This window comes from Buteo buteo, chromosome 2 (genome assembly GCF_964188355.1).
Source record: "Buteo buteo chromosome 2, bButBut1.hap1.1, whole genome shotgun sequence".
Lineage (NCBI taxonomy): Eukaryota > Metazoa > Chordata > Aves > Accipitriformes > Accipitridae > Buteo > Buteo buteo.
In genome coordinates this window covers 7,782,127-7,798,172 of record NC_134172.1, presented here as the reverse complement: position 1 = coordinate 7,798,172, position 16,046 = coordinate 7,782,127, and the positions used below count along the sequence as shown (strand labels likewise).

Sequence of the window (16,046 nt, the reverse complement as noted above, 5' to 3'; positions counted from 1 at the left end):
CCAAAAATAGTTAAAAGAAGCTTATAATAAAATGCATGTTAATGTACATACTAGATTTTGTTTAATTCTTAAGGCTGAAGGATCAAGTGTTCAGGTTAGGATATAGTAAAGTTAAGACATCCTTTTGCAACTGTAATTAATTTCTAATAAACATTCATTATGTGATTGTTAAAGCTGATGCTTTCTGGAGTACAGAAAGGGCATTTTGCCCACAAGATCTGCTTTGAGATATGAGGGTATGTGGTGATAGTGATAGGGGATGTTTCACATGAACTTTTCCACAGCAGATGAGAATCCCAAGTGGACCTAGCAAGAAATTATTAAGCAGAGATGATAATTGGTATTAATAGACTTCATATGGTCTTAGAGTTTGGGATTATTTTCTCTTCCTGCTTTAGAGTTACTTTGTGGTATGACATGAGGCACAGTAACAGATTCTAAAAAAATCTTATTCTGAGTGCTTTTTGTCCTGGCTATCTGATCTTAAGTAATAGTGAACACTTGCATCTGAAAATATAGACAACTGCTTATTCCACTGAATTTACTCAGCTTATACTTTTCCGTCCTTCGGCAACAAAGAGTATCAATGGGATGATGGGCTTTCCTGTGATGTACTTTCCAGAGTTAAAGAATAACGTATCTGGGGTATTCAAATGTTCAGCTTTATTAGTTTATGCAAGAAATTATGATTAAGTACCCTGCTGTCCTAGGCAATCTCAGGTCCTTTGTCTGCCAGTTTACTATACAGTAACATCATAGATTATTTTTTTTTTTCTCCTGGAAATTTCCACCTTCAAAGTTGAAAGATGAAAATTATGTATAAAATGATAGGTAATTGAAAGTATAAAACTGTAATTGACCAGTGCAAAAGAAGCTATTGGGAGTTTTATTGTCTTGGACAGAGACTGTTCCCACAATTTGTATGCGCATCTCTACCTTGTGCAAGTATTGCACGTGGTTCTTCTTGTCAGCCCGGTGCTTGCTATCTCCAAGCAGTCCTAACTTTTCCTGCTCCTACATAAGGTAAAACTCCCTTATTCTTAACAAGGTGTTTAGTCTTACAATAAGGAAGGCTCTACTCTGTCTTGACTAGGAAATAAGCAGTTCATAGCAGCTAATGCATGCAGTCTTTCTCAGGAAACAACATTTTTTAAGCCTTGCCAATCTGGGAAGTGATGTTTTAGTACAGCAAAAAATATAGCTGTGTTACACAGGGCATGCTCTAAAACTCTCTGCTTTGGGTCTTGGGGGATGCAGGAGCCTCTCGATGCAAAAGCTTTCATAAAATTTTAATATGGTCAAAATATTTATTTTCTCTAACTTGTTCTTGGAAACAGTGAAACCATTCTAGCTGAGACTTCCTAGAAAAACACTACGGAAAAATGCTTACCATGGCAATGAGTCCATGTAATTGCTTTGGCAAAGCTGCAAGCAACTGAAAACAGTTTTACAGGAAGTGTTGGGGCTGATGGTGTCCAGGTAGTGTTGCACCTGCATGATTTGCAAACTTTATTTTCCAAGTGAAAGCCATTGGCCAGCAGCTATCTGTGAGGAATATTAAGACAACTTAGTATTTTCCTACACTTGAAAGACATTACTGCTTCAGATATATACATGTTAGTGTCTGGGCCAATGTGAAGTACTGTTTTACAGTAACCTTTACTAGCCACTCTTGCTAGTGCTATTGCTTTCACCTGCATCAGATGAGGGACAATGTCAACTCTGCTAATAACTTCCATGCAGAACTCCCTTGATGCAGAGGCTGTTTGGTTTGATAGTGGGCTATCATGGTTGGTAAACAACAGCTTGATATAAGGTCAAAGACTTTGGACAATATCATCTCGACTTCCAAGTGTCCCGAGAACCCCCTAGTTCAGAGTACAGCATTGTGTGCTTGAGCAATGATAGACGTGGAAGATGTGACAATGTCAGTGTTGCCTTATAGATCACTACAAGATGCTGTTACTTGCCTGTGACTGCTTTGCTGAGCATTACCAGGATTGAGTAGGGTGACTATAGAGTCCTTTCCTCAAGAAACTTCCTAGGTGGTGGTCTGCAATGTTCTGTCTGATACACCTCTCCAGTGCCCTGCGTACACAGGGAGGACAGTATAGATGAAACATTGGTATTGTCTTGGTAGTTTGATAAGCTCAACTGTTGAATTTGGCTGTTGTGGTCAAGTCAGTGCTCTTGGAAAACTTAGTGCCTTGGGGCATGACTGAGTACTAGATGTAGGTGACTTGGTTTAAACTGAAGTAATGCCAATGTCACGAGAATGATAGAATATTTGTTTAAGTTGGCTCAATATAGCTGTTGCTAAACAATCATAAGAAATGTTTCTGCTTACTAATCATCTGCAACAGACGTGACTGTCCTTTAAGATAGGACTTTTTGTAATGTGTACTGTGTTTTTGATAACTCGATGGTGGATAATCAGAGAGCTTTGTCTGTGGAGCCTTTCTTTAAGTCAGGTCACTTACATCAGCACTGCTTTTTGTTAAGAGCTTGCTCTTTGGGTGGTACTTAAGCTGTCTGCAGTTACTTTATTGATTTGAATATTTTGACTTCCAGAACTTACAGCTATACTAGCATTGCATGGGTCTGGGGGGGAGCAGATTAAGCCCAAAACATCTTAAGGAATGTAGCATTTCCAACATAAGTACAGGAGTTGTTGTTACTGTTTTTCATAACGGTTCTTGCATCTTGAAACAAAATGTACCTCTCCATACTGAGACTGTTTGCGTTTGGATGCATGTTGTGCGGGCTTTACTGTGGCTCCTCTGAGTAGAGAAGACTGACAAAAGGAAAATCTGGGAGTTTAGGGGAAAATCCTTCTGTGGAAGGGTTGCGCCAATGGCTAGGATTAACATGTAGCCAAAGCAGTTAATACAAATAAAAGCATAACTATGCTAGAGCAAAGTTGAATTTGACTTTTAGGTGTTCAGCTTGGCATCTAGACAGAGCTTTGGAAAGCTTAAATAACCCAATCCTTCTAAGAGTAAACCACATCTAAGAGGTTTTTGAATGTGATGTAGATATCTTCAAGGTAGCTTTTGAATAGTATTTGAATAAATCTAGCTTGTTTTTAGATTCTTTCCTCCTCTGCTGAATTTTATATGGATTTTGCTGTTTTATGTGAACCAGTTTGGTGAATTTGCCGATTTTGACTGTGGCAGAAGTTAAATGGCACTCCTACTTTTGTCTAAAAGCAGTTTTCATGTGCTTTAGACTAGTGATTTTATTTGTGAAAATTTATTTTTGCCTTTTTTAGGGTGTTTTAAGTTGGGTTGGGGTTTTTTTTTTAGTTGGTTGGTTTTGGGGTTTGGTTGGGTTTTTTTACAATATTATTTTACTTTTCTGTGCATTGTGACTGAGTATTTGGTTCTGACACTGGGCATTTTAAGCAGCAGAATCCAACTTTTTTTTTTTTTCTTTTTTTCATAACATTCCCTTACACTGTGGTATTCTTGGCTGCTGCTTAGTTTCTTGGGTTTCTACTGATGCAAAGACACAGAGGAAGAAGATATCTGAGGTGCTGGAGAAGGGAGCAAACCAGGATAGGCATAGAAAAGGGCCATTCTTGAGACCAGGAATATAGAACTTGCGCTAAAGGAGGAAAATAAAAGGCTTTGCTCATTTATCTTAGTAAAAGGAAAGCCAAGAAGGGATGTGATAACACTGTATGTATGAAAACATCCTGTAAGGGGTGGGAAGGGGATAAACACCAAGGAGGAAAATTAACTGAAGAACAACATTGGCACAAGAACAAATGGCTATAAACTCTTCCTGTATAAGCTTTGAAATAATATTCTAACTTCCAGCATAGTTACTATAGGAGTGAGTTTGTAGGATGGACTTCTAATGCTTTGAGTCACTTCAGGATGGAGCGGGATCACTCAGTGAAAGGGATTGTGTTGTTGCTGTTAATAAACGACTCTGAATGCCATAGTGCAGAAGCTGAATGCTTTGCTCTACACAAGCAGTTGCATGTATCTCTCCTGCCATAGTCTTGCTTGAACTCCCTGGTATTTTTGAGTCAGTTCCTTTAAAACAACCAAACAAAAAACCAAAGGAAAAAAACCACAACAGTTCTCTGTATGGACATCATATGAGTTCAGAGGAAGATCAGATTTGGCTGAAGTTGCCGTTTATCTGTGGTATAGAGAATGGATCAATAGAACTTCTAAACTAGGTTCCAGAAAATTATCTGAATGTACTGTATTGAATGTGTGTTGAGTCTCACCTGCTTTAGTTAGGAAACTGCTAATTCTTTTTCTGTTAAGCTTCCAGCTATGCCTGCCATTAGGTAAATCTCTTAAGTGGTATATTGAAATGGAACACTTCATAATTTATTAGAGTGTGCATATAGATTTATAATTTCTAATAAGAAATAACAGTAATAGCTATTTAGAAAATGTTGGCATGCATAGGGAGGGAAGGAGAAGAAATGTGTAAGGAGAGACTAGAGAGAAATTAAAATGTAAATACTGAATTATTAAAATCTTCAAGTTAAGATGCTGTAAGTAGTCATTCAGAATTTGAGACCCAACAGTTTATTAGACCTGACAAAACTGTTTCTTCAGCAAACATAGTCCAAAGTCCTTAAGACTTAAGCCTAAAAATTTATTTTTTCCTTAAAGTTTTATATAAATGATGCTTTGAGTTCAGATTTGTTAGTCTTCAGTAGAAGATCTCCTAAAGGTTAGATATTTGCCCTGTTCAGTAAGGATACAACTGTGGCTTGTGAAGATGCTGTGTACTCAATTTGAAAATACTTGTCTTGTGAATAATACTTTGGTTAAGCTGCGTGTTTAGGTTTGATCTTAAACTAGTTCCTAAAAGACTTAAATGGCTATCTCTTTTATAAAGTATGTGCAAACTGTGTATGTAGTAGGATTTATGCTTGCTTTAAAGAAACAGTAAAAGTTCAAATTGTTTACCGATCTTTCAGTATAGATACTAAGGATACAGGCTGTTTTTTCTTTCATTAATTGCATACCTTAAACCTTCCTTGAATGCAACTCTCAAGCGTATGGTTGCTGATATTAATAATCAGACGCTTAGTACCATTTTTAGTTTCTTGTGTTTTGTGGCCTGTGTCTCGCAATCTTGAAGAACATGCCTGCATTCCAGACGGGCGACATCTTAAATTAGATCTTTGTTTGGGATGCTTAGGGAAAAATCATAGTGCTTGTTGTCAAGGGAAGATCTTGAACATGTTTTAGAAAATTCTTCAGGTCAACTTATTCTTTATTGTGGTGAAAATCTTAGAAGCATTATTAGGTTGCAGGCTGAAGTTGCTACCTTTATGCACAAAACCACAGTGATGTAGCTCTCCTCAAAGTACAAATCTTTAACTTTGACTGAAAGTTGATTTAAGTGATAGTGGGCTGTTTCAAAAGTGTTCAGTTGGACTTCTGATACTGTTTACCAGTTAGTCCCTAAACAAGGCAGCTCTTGCTTGTAAACAAGTAAGTTTCTCTGCCTGCCTGGACAAGAAACTTCAGAGTTACTATGATTAGCTCTGGAATGTGAAGTTTCTTAAGCTGCTCATCACTTTTGTCTGCCTCAAATCTCATGTAATATTTGTTTATCCATGCTGCCAATGGAGAGCTACAGTGAAAAAGGAGTTTTAACTTCTCAGCCCATTTACCAGGACTTACTAACTCCAAAAATGAGAAACAAAATCCAGTACAAGATTTTGAAGTGTGCTATGAATACAAGGAAGATTGAAACACAATCTGAATTTTTCATTGTTTCAGGCAGCTATTTATATTGGTTTTCTCTTACAAGTCTTAGCTACTACTGAAGTTTGAAGAAGCGGAGATATTTAAGCCTCAAAACAGAAAAGTGGATCTTTTGAAATATTCTCAGGAACTAACAGTCTTTTTTGTTCTTCACTAAAGCAGGATGTGCTTATGCAGTTGTGGACGCTTATCTCATTCCATGCTTAGGATCTTTAAGGAAGGAGACTGTATGATGTCCTAAGGTTGCTTTGTTCTGTCTAACTAGCTTCTGGAATGCATTAATAGCTCTCTAATAGCTGGGGTGGGTTTTTTGTTTGCTTGTTGTTTCATTTAAGCAAACTGTGCCTTTTCTTCCCTGCTTCTGCTATAGCAAATCAAATTAATAACAGGGTAGTTCTTTCTCAGTAGTAGTGATATTTAGTCACTCCCCTAATTTGCACTCATCCAGTTAAGTGTTCCTGTCAGATTCTGGTATTCTCTGAAAGATTATATTAACTCCAAACCAGTTATGAATTCAGTTCAAAGATACTGTGAGGTTTAAAGTCTTGCAACAATTTCTAACTCTTACTGCAAACTCTTTGAAGCATGTTCTATTCCTGTTTTGAAGATCACTAAGGAGAATGCTGGATAAAAGGAAGCCCCAATCCTCTGAGACTCTCTGACAATGTTTTCCCTGTGAAATGTCAAGCTACTGGTAAAAGCTCTTCCAGAGTGACTTGTAGAAAACTAAAGACATGTAGCATGAATTTGCATTCCATTCTGCACTAGCTGATTCACATAAGGTGGACCTTGCAAATGTTCCAATTTTCAGAAGAGTTTGAACTGGACTTCATATCTTTTTGAAAACAGACAGTTGTCATCCGGTCTTGCAAACCCACTGAAAAAAAGACATCTTACTAGTTTTGCTGCAGCTGCGGTTGCTTGCTATGCAGCTACCTTGTGGTGATTGTACAGTATCTTTTCCACATGTAGTAGTATCCAAGCTTGCTTTGAAATCAGGGTCTCAAGCATACTGTGATTTTTATTTTTTTTAATTTTGTGTCCGCCCTCTTTTTTTTCCATCCAGTTGATCACTTTATTCTGAGTAAAAACTGATTAGACTGAACTGTTCTTGACACAATGGTATTGGCTTTCTTCTTTGCTTTTGATGAGCAGCTTTTGTAAGTACTTAAAATACACAGTTTTCAATAACTTGCTTTGATACGTACCTAAGAATTCTGACTGATTTTGAATTTGTTTGGCTTTCCTTTTGACTGGTACTGTATCTTCTCCTTCATGAACTTGAAGAGTTCAGGAATCGTTGTTTTTGACTAGGGTGACTCCTGTTTACACACATAATAACCTGCTGTCTCTGCATCAGACAACTCTTTGTGACAAGGGGAGAAAACATCTCAATTACCTTACTGATCTAAAGTGACTGAACAGTTGCACAAACTCTAGAATTCAAAAGACATACTAAAAGGTGTGCAAAAAAAAAAAAAGGCGTAGATGCAAGCAGTCCTGAATGTTATGTTCAAAAGTGTCTTAAGCAACGAAGAATACAATTCTTGATTGGATATGTTTTAAGATGTGTTATGGTTTCTTCTAGCTTGTCACTATTATTAGAAATTATTAACCTTCTTCTGAAGACTCAAGCAACAAGACATTGTGCACTTACTAATCTATTCATTTTTATTTACCTGTTAATGTAGCTATTCTCCCCTCTTATTTCATGTACCTCTAGACCCTCTTCCTGCTTGTAGGGTGAGATACAGTTAGCAGGGTAGAACTTACTTACTCTAATGTTGTCCCTGTGTGCTCACACTTCTTTTTAAAATCCTATTCTTCCTGTCATGTATTCATGCTTTAATATGTAATTGAATTAGTCTTGGATCACTGAAGAAGCTTCTGATACTCATCTCTAGATACGCTTCCTATCACTTCTTTGTATCAGAGTACCTTACATCTGTAAACTTACTATGATCTTTCTTTAGCTGCCAGCTCATGCATTCCTTTAGATTGGGGTGGGAAACGTTCAATCTGCAACATGCATATCGTATAGCCTGTGGCTGCATGAATAATGCTACTGTGTAACTTTAATGTGTGGTCTGCCAGGATATTTTAAAGCTCTTTGCAGCTTTCGGAAAGGAAAAAAAAAAAAAAAATCTTGTCTCTGTCACTACATCCTCTCTTTTTGGTTCCTTGCATTTCAAATCCTTGCAGCTTGTGATGGAATAGTCAACTCCTATTACTGTCTTCGTATTACTTCCTATGTATTAGACTTTAAACCTGTTTGGGTTTTTTTCCCTTCTGAAATTAGAAGTAATCCTTTGCTAGCCTTGGTTGCCATCTCTCCAACAAAGTTGTGCCGAACATGTTCTAGAAACTTAATGATGATTTATCTCCTGTCACTTAGAGTAGGCATCCTTGTAACCATCTCTTCCCACTTTTTCCATCTTTTTTTACAACTCAGCCTTATCCTGTGACTGATTACATGGGCGGTTATTTTGGTTGGGGTTTTTTTCTTCTGAGAAAAGTTTCCTCTTGAATAAACAGAAATCAAATTATACAGTACAACATCGCTTCTTTTTTCTGTGCTTGCCCTTCTTAAACTATGTTAGTATTCTTCTCCTACCAAGTCTGACATTGATTCAGCTTCTGGTGTCTTGTTTCTTGTCCGCTGTTTTCAGTGTTCTTGGCTCTTTAGCAGACAGCTCAGCAGACTGGAAAGTCATGCCCTCTTAGTGCATTATTCTGTGACAAAATTGCAGTTGCTTGTTGTTCTCTCCCAGTCCCTCAGTTCCCATGCGTTTCACAGGATATACCATGTACTTTTTAATTTGTCTGTGTATCATTCAAACCTATCTAAAAGTCTAACAAATTAGTCATATTTCTCTTAGAGAAGGCAGGTTCAAGTAAAGCTGTTGCACGTGATCACAGCAACATACCGTTTACAACGTAGTACTGGATTCCTTTTCAGAATCTGTTCCTGTCTTGTCCCTTAGCTGAGGAATGCTGGTAAAATCCTACCTGAGTATTTCTTTTCTGCAATGTTGTTCTTGAAACCCCTCTTCTTCATTCAGATGCCTCCATTCTCTTAAAAGTCATGTTCCAGGGTCTGTTGGTGAGTTTGTAGAAACATGTGAGGAATAGTTTGTGGTTCTTACTATGTAGTGTGTCTCTTGTTCTTGGAGTGGATTAACTATATCCATTCTGGATATTTTTTAGGATCTATTAGAGGTGTTGTGTTAATGACTTACACTAGGACTATTAACACTTCCTGCATTGTGAAAGTTGTGGGAGAGGTTGTCAAGGATATTAAGGAACTTATTCAGGAAGTTCAGACTGGGGGTGAACAGAAACTTTATAGCCAGTTTTGGTGACAACTTTAAGATAAAAATGCGGCAGAACAATTTACAAGGTTAATGGTATCTTTCACCTATTGTATACTCTGCCAAGGGTTACCTGTAACAGTAGGGAGAGAGGGTAACTCATTATGGCTTATTTAAGTGATTAGTCACTGTGGTGTCTTCTGGCACCATTTGACATAGCTAACCTGATCTAATGGCTAGCTGCCACAGCAAGGATGGTGTCCTTGTACTGTATAGCTTCTAGTGTAAGGAAAGAGCAGAAATAATCTGCTTGCCACATGGCTAGATATGGGAGCTGAATAGACCTAAAACTGGCACTATCAGGAAGCCGATAACTTGTGACAAATTCAGCTTTTCCAGCCCACTTGTGGAACAGGTTTATATAAATCCAGAAGCAGTGCAAGGGAGGGAATAGAACCACACAGCCAGTGCAAAGGGATCAGCGGCTGCTGCTACTATGCTGTGCTGCTGCTTAGGCTGCTGTGGAGCTGCAACTTTAGACCTGGCCTTTGAAAAGGTAGAGTTACTCTCTATTTGCTGACAAAGGAGTGTTGGCTAGAGATGTGAAAAAATTTCTCTTTTGAATTGCAGCTTAAGCCAGAAGTACACGAACAAATCTCCAATTCCTGTTTTCACTGTGATGATATGTGTTTGTCTAAGGTGTTTTTTTAATTTCTGTGTCAAGAAAAGACTATATATACTATTCTGCTTGATTAAGTGATATAAGAGAGAATAGTATAGAGTGCTTTTGTTGGTGTAACACCTCTTTTAGTAAAGTTTATCAGCATAATTATACCAATAAACTTCACCTAATGTATTGCTGTTGGATCAGTTCTGTAGTAAACATTGGGATGAAAAATGTCTTTTGTCTCTTAACTGTAACATTTTAATTTTCTAGCATCTGAAATGTGATTTTTTCAACATATTACTTGACTTTTCTTATAATAGGAGTGTTATTTGGAGTAACCTAAAGTACAGATATGTATGTGTGCAGTAACTGAAAAGAAAATGTTTTTTCCAGTAACTAGGTTATTTAGTACACGTGAGAATATCACAAAAGTACATTTCTACTTCCTTCCCCATTCCCTTTTGTCCACCATCTGAACTGGCTGAGAGGAGATGGTTATGCTAATAGTAGTGAAGCTGAAGAGTCTAGTGTTGGGTGCTGGCAGTGCTTAATTCCTGCTGCTCTAAGAAAACTCTGAAGCTTTTAAAGTTGCACACTTCCCCAGACTGATTCTGATTAAAAATCAGGGCGGATGGTGGAATTCTTGTGTGTATATATGGTTTCTGTCTTCTCTAAGTTGTTCACCTAGCTAGACAGTTAGCTGAGTATATTTTTTACATACTGCTATTGGCTGGTTTTTCCTTGCTTTTTAAAGGGCTTTTAAAATTTGGCACTTAACTTCATAGTAAACTTAGAAATGGTAGTTATACAGTTGTTTAGGCCCATCAGAATGGTTCTTGGGTGCTTCAAATGTTTGAGAAGTGCTAGAGCTACCAGCTCTCAATCTAACCATGAGGAGCAGGGGTGCTATAGAGAGCTGCAGTGGCATGATTGTGGTCTGTGGCGCAATTAACTCTTTAAAGCAGATGAGAGAACACAGTTTCTGTGGAACCCTATGTCTTCCTTTCAAACACTCCTGGAACCAGAGACTAAACTTGAAATATGACTGGATACCAGTGCAGAAATACAATGACCATAATATAGCTATAATATAAAATAAATAGGAAAGGTCATATTTTGTAGTGTTGAAATTAGGAAGCACATGTGGTCCAGGATCTTGTTTTTGGGCCAGCCCAGTATGAATATAGAACAGAAATACAGTCTGTGGTTTGCAGTAAACACTTCTGAGGAACTTTCCATAGGTTTTTATGTGGCAGTATTTGGAAGCTTTGCAATATGTGTTGACCATACGTGTTGCTGCATGTTCCTGTTCTTCATCTGCAGGAGCTTCTTTTTTTTCTCCTCTTTTGAAGGCCTTGAAATTCTGAGGGGGAAGCTACAGTAGAAAAGCGCCCTGCATGGTGGCGAAGGTATGAATGGAACTGAAGGCATCTGTTCAGTCAGTAGATCTCTGAGGAAATGGCTTCAGTGATGCTGCAGAAGTTTCCCTTTCATTTATGAGGAGTACTCAGATGATAGTTCTACCTTAGAGCTCTCTAAATAGACAATTATACTTAGTACCAAGTCCCACTGCAATCTCTGAGGCAGTATTGCTGAATAGTTATTTTGCTTAAAAAAAAAAAAATTGTGAGGGTTTTGTAAATAATATTTACTGCCTGAAATAAAATGTTAAAGCATGTCTCATGTTAGTGAAGGGTGGGAGACAGGAAGGGAGTGAAAATCATTTGGTCTTAGGTGAGTAAGATGGGGGAGTGGCAGAAATATAAGCAGATTGATTTTCCACTCTTTAAAGGATCTCTTTCTGTAGGAATAAATAAAATGCTGATGCAGAGAGAGAATTTACTCTGTAAAAGGCTGTATGACGAGGCTCTTAACTTCAGGACTTAAACTGTCAAAAAATCTTGTTAACCTTTCAGGTGACTTCTATTTGTGCTTTATTAAAAATTGCAGAAAACAGCACTAGGGATCTGGATTTTTTTGCCTTCACCTATGACTTGGGGAGAGGGGGTGCACATGGAGAATGTCCACTTGCAAAAAATAACTTTCACATGAATCTTCAAGAAATAAGGTTTCATGAGTGAACGCCCACATGGAAGTACACATTCAACTGCCTCCTGCTGGGAATCTGCTCTGTCTGTGAGCCAACTAACTTCCAGATCATGAGCTGCAGAAGCTGAGGTTTGGCTGGAGGCAGTCTTGATCTAGACCTAAGCTAAGGTCCTGCAAACATACTCCATAAGGCTTATCTGCAACTGCCTTTACCATGCCAGGGCAATCCTAATTGTCTAGTACCTTTCCATCTTCCCACACCTTGCAAGAGTTGTTGCGGAAACAATATGAGAAAGGCGTACACTGGGCTTCTGACCAAGGGAGAAGGAATACAGTTGATGGGAACGTCAAGGACAGATGGTGTTTAGCACAGTTGCAAGTCCAGTTCAGCTTCTAAGGAGGAGGAGGTCTTGCTAAGGAAGTCCCTGATCTAAGAAGTTGAGCTGTAGCATGTAGTCCTTCTCTGTGGCCCATCAGTGTGACACAGCTTAGGACATCTTAAGCATTAAATTTGTGTAACTGGGGCTTCTGCAAATGAGGCTGCTTGAGTAAATCTAATTTTGGATACCTCAGTCATTTCCTCGAGCAGGAGGGGAGATTTTATGTCACTTCTTGTTCATGTAGTACACCATTGTCTTATCAACATCTGAATATGTTACTGACTTCATGGTGAAAGAATGGCCAGTATACATTCACAGCTCCTGCATGTTGGGTGAATCATCTCCTATGCAGATCAAAGATGACATGCAGAGACTGAGTAAGATTTTTAAGTCAAGCTGAAAGGCATCTGTTCTTGTCCATCCAAAGGGAGTACTTCTTTGCAGGTACTGGATAAGACTGCAGAAGCTTATTAGTAGCCAGAAAGGATGAGCGTTTATTAGAAAAACAAACAAGAGTGGAACTAGAAAATAAAGAGGTAATAAAGTAGAAATATCCTAGTGGAGATTAGGATGTTTATACTTGATTATTTGTATTTGCAACACAGTGGTGATTGGATACAACCAAAAGCAGTAAGTTTGTCCTCTGGAAGGTGAGAGGAACTGTGAAGAAGACTACACCCTGTCCACTTGTGCTGTGCAGGAAAGACGGGTGTGAGTGTACCCCTGAGATATGCTAAGCCTTCAGCTTGAGAGACCTTTTCTCCTTGCAGCAGCTGTATATACATAATGCACATACAATACCTGTACAAAGAATTAGGCTATGGCATCTGTTTAGTAATCCCAAGTAGTTGAAGGTGTTAGAAGGTCTTAAATATCCTTTCCAACAAACACTTGATGAAGTTATGTAGGACATAAGACTTAAATCAGTGCTGCTTATGTTTTGCATGTTTAGTTAGCAACTAATGAAACAGAGCATTATACTTATTTATAGTATAAGGATCTCCTGTAGAAATAAACCTCAGTTCCAGCTGGACAATTGGATCCTTGTTCAGATCCTGCTAGGGTTTCCTAGCTATTTATATGGGTGTTAAACAGTGCTCACAGATTGCTATCTTGTGCTTCTGAAGCTTTCTAATTGTAACTTTCCAGTGTCAGTTTGGGAAGCAGTTGCTTTGTGGTGCCTCCTCTGAGTTGGAAGACAATGTAAGGTGAGACAGCACCTAACCAATCCCATGCACCCTAAGTGGGTAAGGATTGTTGAGGTCCAGCTGAAATTGTGTTTGGAGAGTTGGGAGTATATGGTAAGTTGAGAGGAGGGTTTATAGGCACACCTTCACTGTGCTGGTCCGTACAGAGTTCTTAACTGTGGCTGCCATTAACAGCCTTACCTGATTAAATCTGGCAGCATGTCCTGCTTCATAGTTACTGTGCTTGCTATTGTGATACATTAAATTTGCATAATGTTGGTAAGTTGGCAAGACTGTATTGAGCAATGATGTGCTCTGCTAAGAGTGTAAATTTTTTCAGCTAAAAATAGTTGGTTGTTTTGTAGTTTATCAACTATGTGAGGTGTCCCTATGCTTGTTTCTACCTGTAGTATACTTAATTGTATATAAAGTCTCACAGTTAAAGCTACAGACTCAATAGGAAGTACAGATTCAGAATTAGAATAGTAATGTCCCTGGGTACATAAGGTTGTAGTAGTTTCTGGGTACTTGGTGAAGGTTTTGGAGAACATCTGTTTCAGTCAGTGTGGGGAATAGACTTGGTCTGCAGGTGATTCAGTACTATTGGACTGCTGTCTTGCTTGCTGCTGCAATTGGAATGTATCTACTGAAAGAGGCAGGGGACTAAAATTGGAGGAAATTAGTTTCGTCCTGTTCTGTTTTGTAGTGCTGGGGAAAGACATGACAGTGCAGCATCTCTCTAATGGTTACTGATCATGTTAGTAGCCAGCCTTAGTTACCGGTGATTTGACTTACCATTTCAAGTGCAGTTCTTGTGTACTGTCCCATGGAAAAAGTTGAGATTAAAGTAGATAAGGACACTGTCACTACACAGAGGGACTGGATTTCACGGCCATAACTTTCTGAAGACCAGAGTTCTTGGTATATCATCTAAATGTTCTTGTAATATTGTTTTTAATGCTTAGTGTCTCATCCCCTCCCTGTTTCTAGTTTGTGTATTTAAAAAAACAACAAAACAAAACCAAAAACACCAACAACCCCTCCCCAGCAACTCACTCAATCACAGGGTCATTAAATTAATTTTGTACAGACATTAGTTTATGCTACTGCAAAAGTTAGAGGATGATAATGTTTTAGTACATTATGGAGTTTCTCTGTCCAAAACTACCCTTTTTAACCTCTTCTATACATGCCCTTGATGAGTCAGTACCCATTCCCCATTGGGATCATCTCATAAAGGTTGCTTCCTCCCAGCATTGTCAAAGTCTGTCTGCCTAGTCCCTTCCCTACCAGTTTGCTCACATGATTTCCTAATTTCTTATCAATTTTTCCTAGCTCCTGCTATTTTTACTTCTGGTCCTGACCTTTATAGGAACATAAATCCAACAAATTATTTTCTTTTTTTCTTCTGCTTTGTCCTAGTTCGAGACTCTCCTCTGTATTCCGATGGAACTTCTATTTCACATTGCTTGTGTTTCAGCTTGCTTAGTACATAGAAGAGACTGCCTGTATCCTAGAGTAGCCACTTGCAGGGGAGGTCCAGCTTTGATTCTGTAGAATTGGACTAAAGAAGCTGTGCTGAGCCACTCTGTGGAAGCAACAAATAATTTGTCCAGTGTTGGGTGATTGATTTTGAGCAAATCTAGCAAAAGAGGATTTTGAGTTTTTTTAGCTTCCTAATATGAAGTTCTTCAGAGATCAGTAGGTATTTCAAGGTTGTTTTGTTTGTTTTCTTTTTTCTCCACTCTTCAAAAGTTTAACATGTGACCAAATTTTTGTGCATTATTACAGGGTCTAAAGGGTGCATATCTGATGGAGGGGTTAGCCTTGATCAAGTTCTAGGTACCTGCTGTAAAGAATGGAAAGCCAAACTGCTTTTAAGAAAAAGTTAACTTACCTGAGCAGATCTGAAGAATGTATGCATATGCACCTAAACTCTGACAAATGCAAAGTAATTTAAGTTAGTATGCACTGGATTGCATGTCCTTCCTACAGACATGCCACACTAAAACAATTCCAGCCAAGCGGATCCTATTTTTATAAATAAAGCGTTGGATTCGTGATGCTGTATGTGAAGTAGCCTGAAGAGAACAGAACTGATTACATAACTTGCCTGCTGCCTCTTTAGAAAATATGAAATTACTATGTGAAAAGTGGACTGGATAGGGATGACATTGGAGAAATATTAATTTAAGGAGATTGAGTTAGTCAAGCCTGACACTACTTAAGTTTCAAACTGGCTTCCTCTGTACATAACGAGAGTTGAGAAGCATATTCCAATCATTTGCTGTTAGAAAAACAAGGTGTTTTTTGAAATATAACTCTTCAGTATGGAAGTCCTTTCTCATCAAGGAAGAACAATGCATTTTGTCTTTGTTATATTTAATATGAAAAGAAAGATAAGTATGTGAAATGCAAAGTGCAAAACTGACTGTCTGTCCAGATCGGAAAGTGTGAATTTGAGTTTTACTTTAGGGTTGTCTTTCTGCAGTGGTATTCAGTTGCTGTGGCATGTTTTTTGCTTTTTTTTTTTAAGGTTACTTAAATAAAACAATACAATGTTTTTACTTACAGCACTTGAAGAATCGGAAAGTGACATTTATGTGCGATTCATGAGGTCACACAAGTGTTATGACATTGTTCCAACAAGCTCTAAGCTTGTTGTTTTCGACACTACGCTACAAGTGAGTATTCTCCTTTCAGTC

General features: G+C 38.2%; 1 protein-coding gene across 12 annotated transcripts in view; it reads left to right on the top strand.

Annotated features, from left to right (window-relative positions):
- The window catches only part of PRKAG2 (protein kinase AMP-activated non-catalytic subunit gamma 2), a 225,238-nt gene that overhangs the window by 173,167 nt on the left and 36,025 nt on the right, over positions 1 to 16,046 (top strand). For all 12 annotated transcript variants that reach the window (XR_012652790.1, XR_012652792.1, XR_012652793.1 and 9 more), the window contains one exon: positions 15,916 to 16,025. Coding sequence is in view for 2 of the 12 variants with exons in the window: in XM_075045175.1 (XP_074901276.1) it covers positions 15,916 to 16,025 (110 nt within the window). In the remaining 10 variants the exon portion in view is untranslated. The remainder of the gene's footprint in view (positions 1 to 15,915; positions 16,026 to 16,046) is intronic.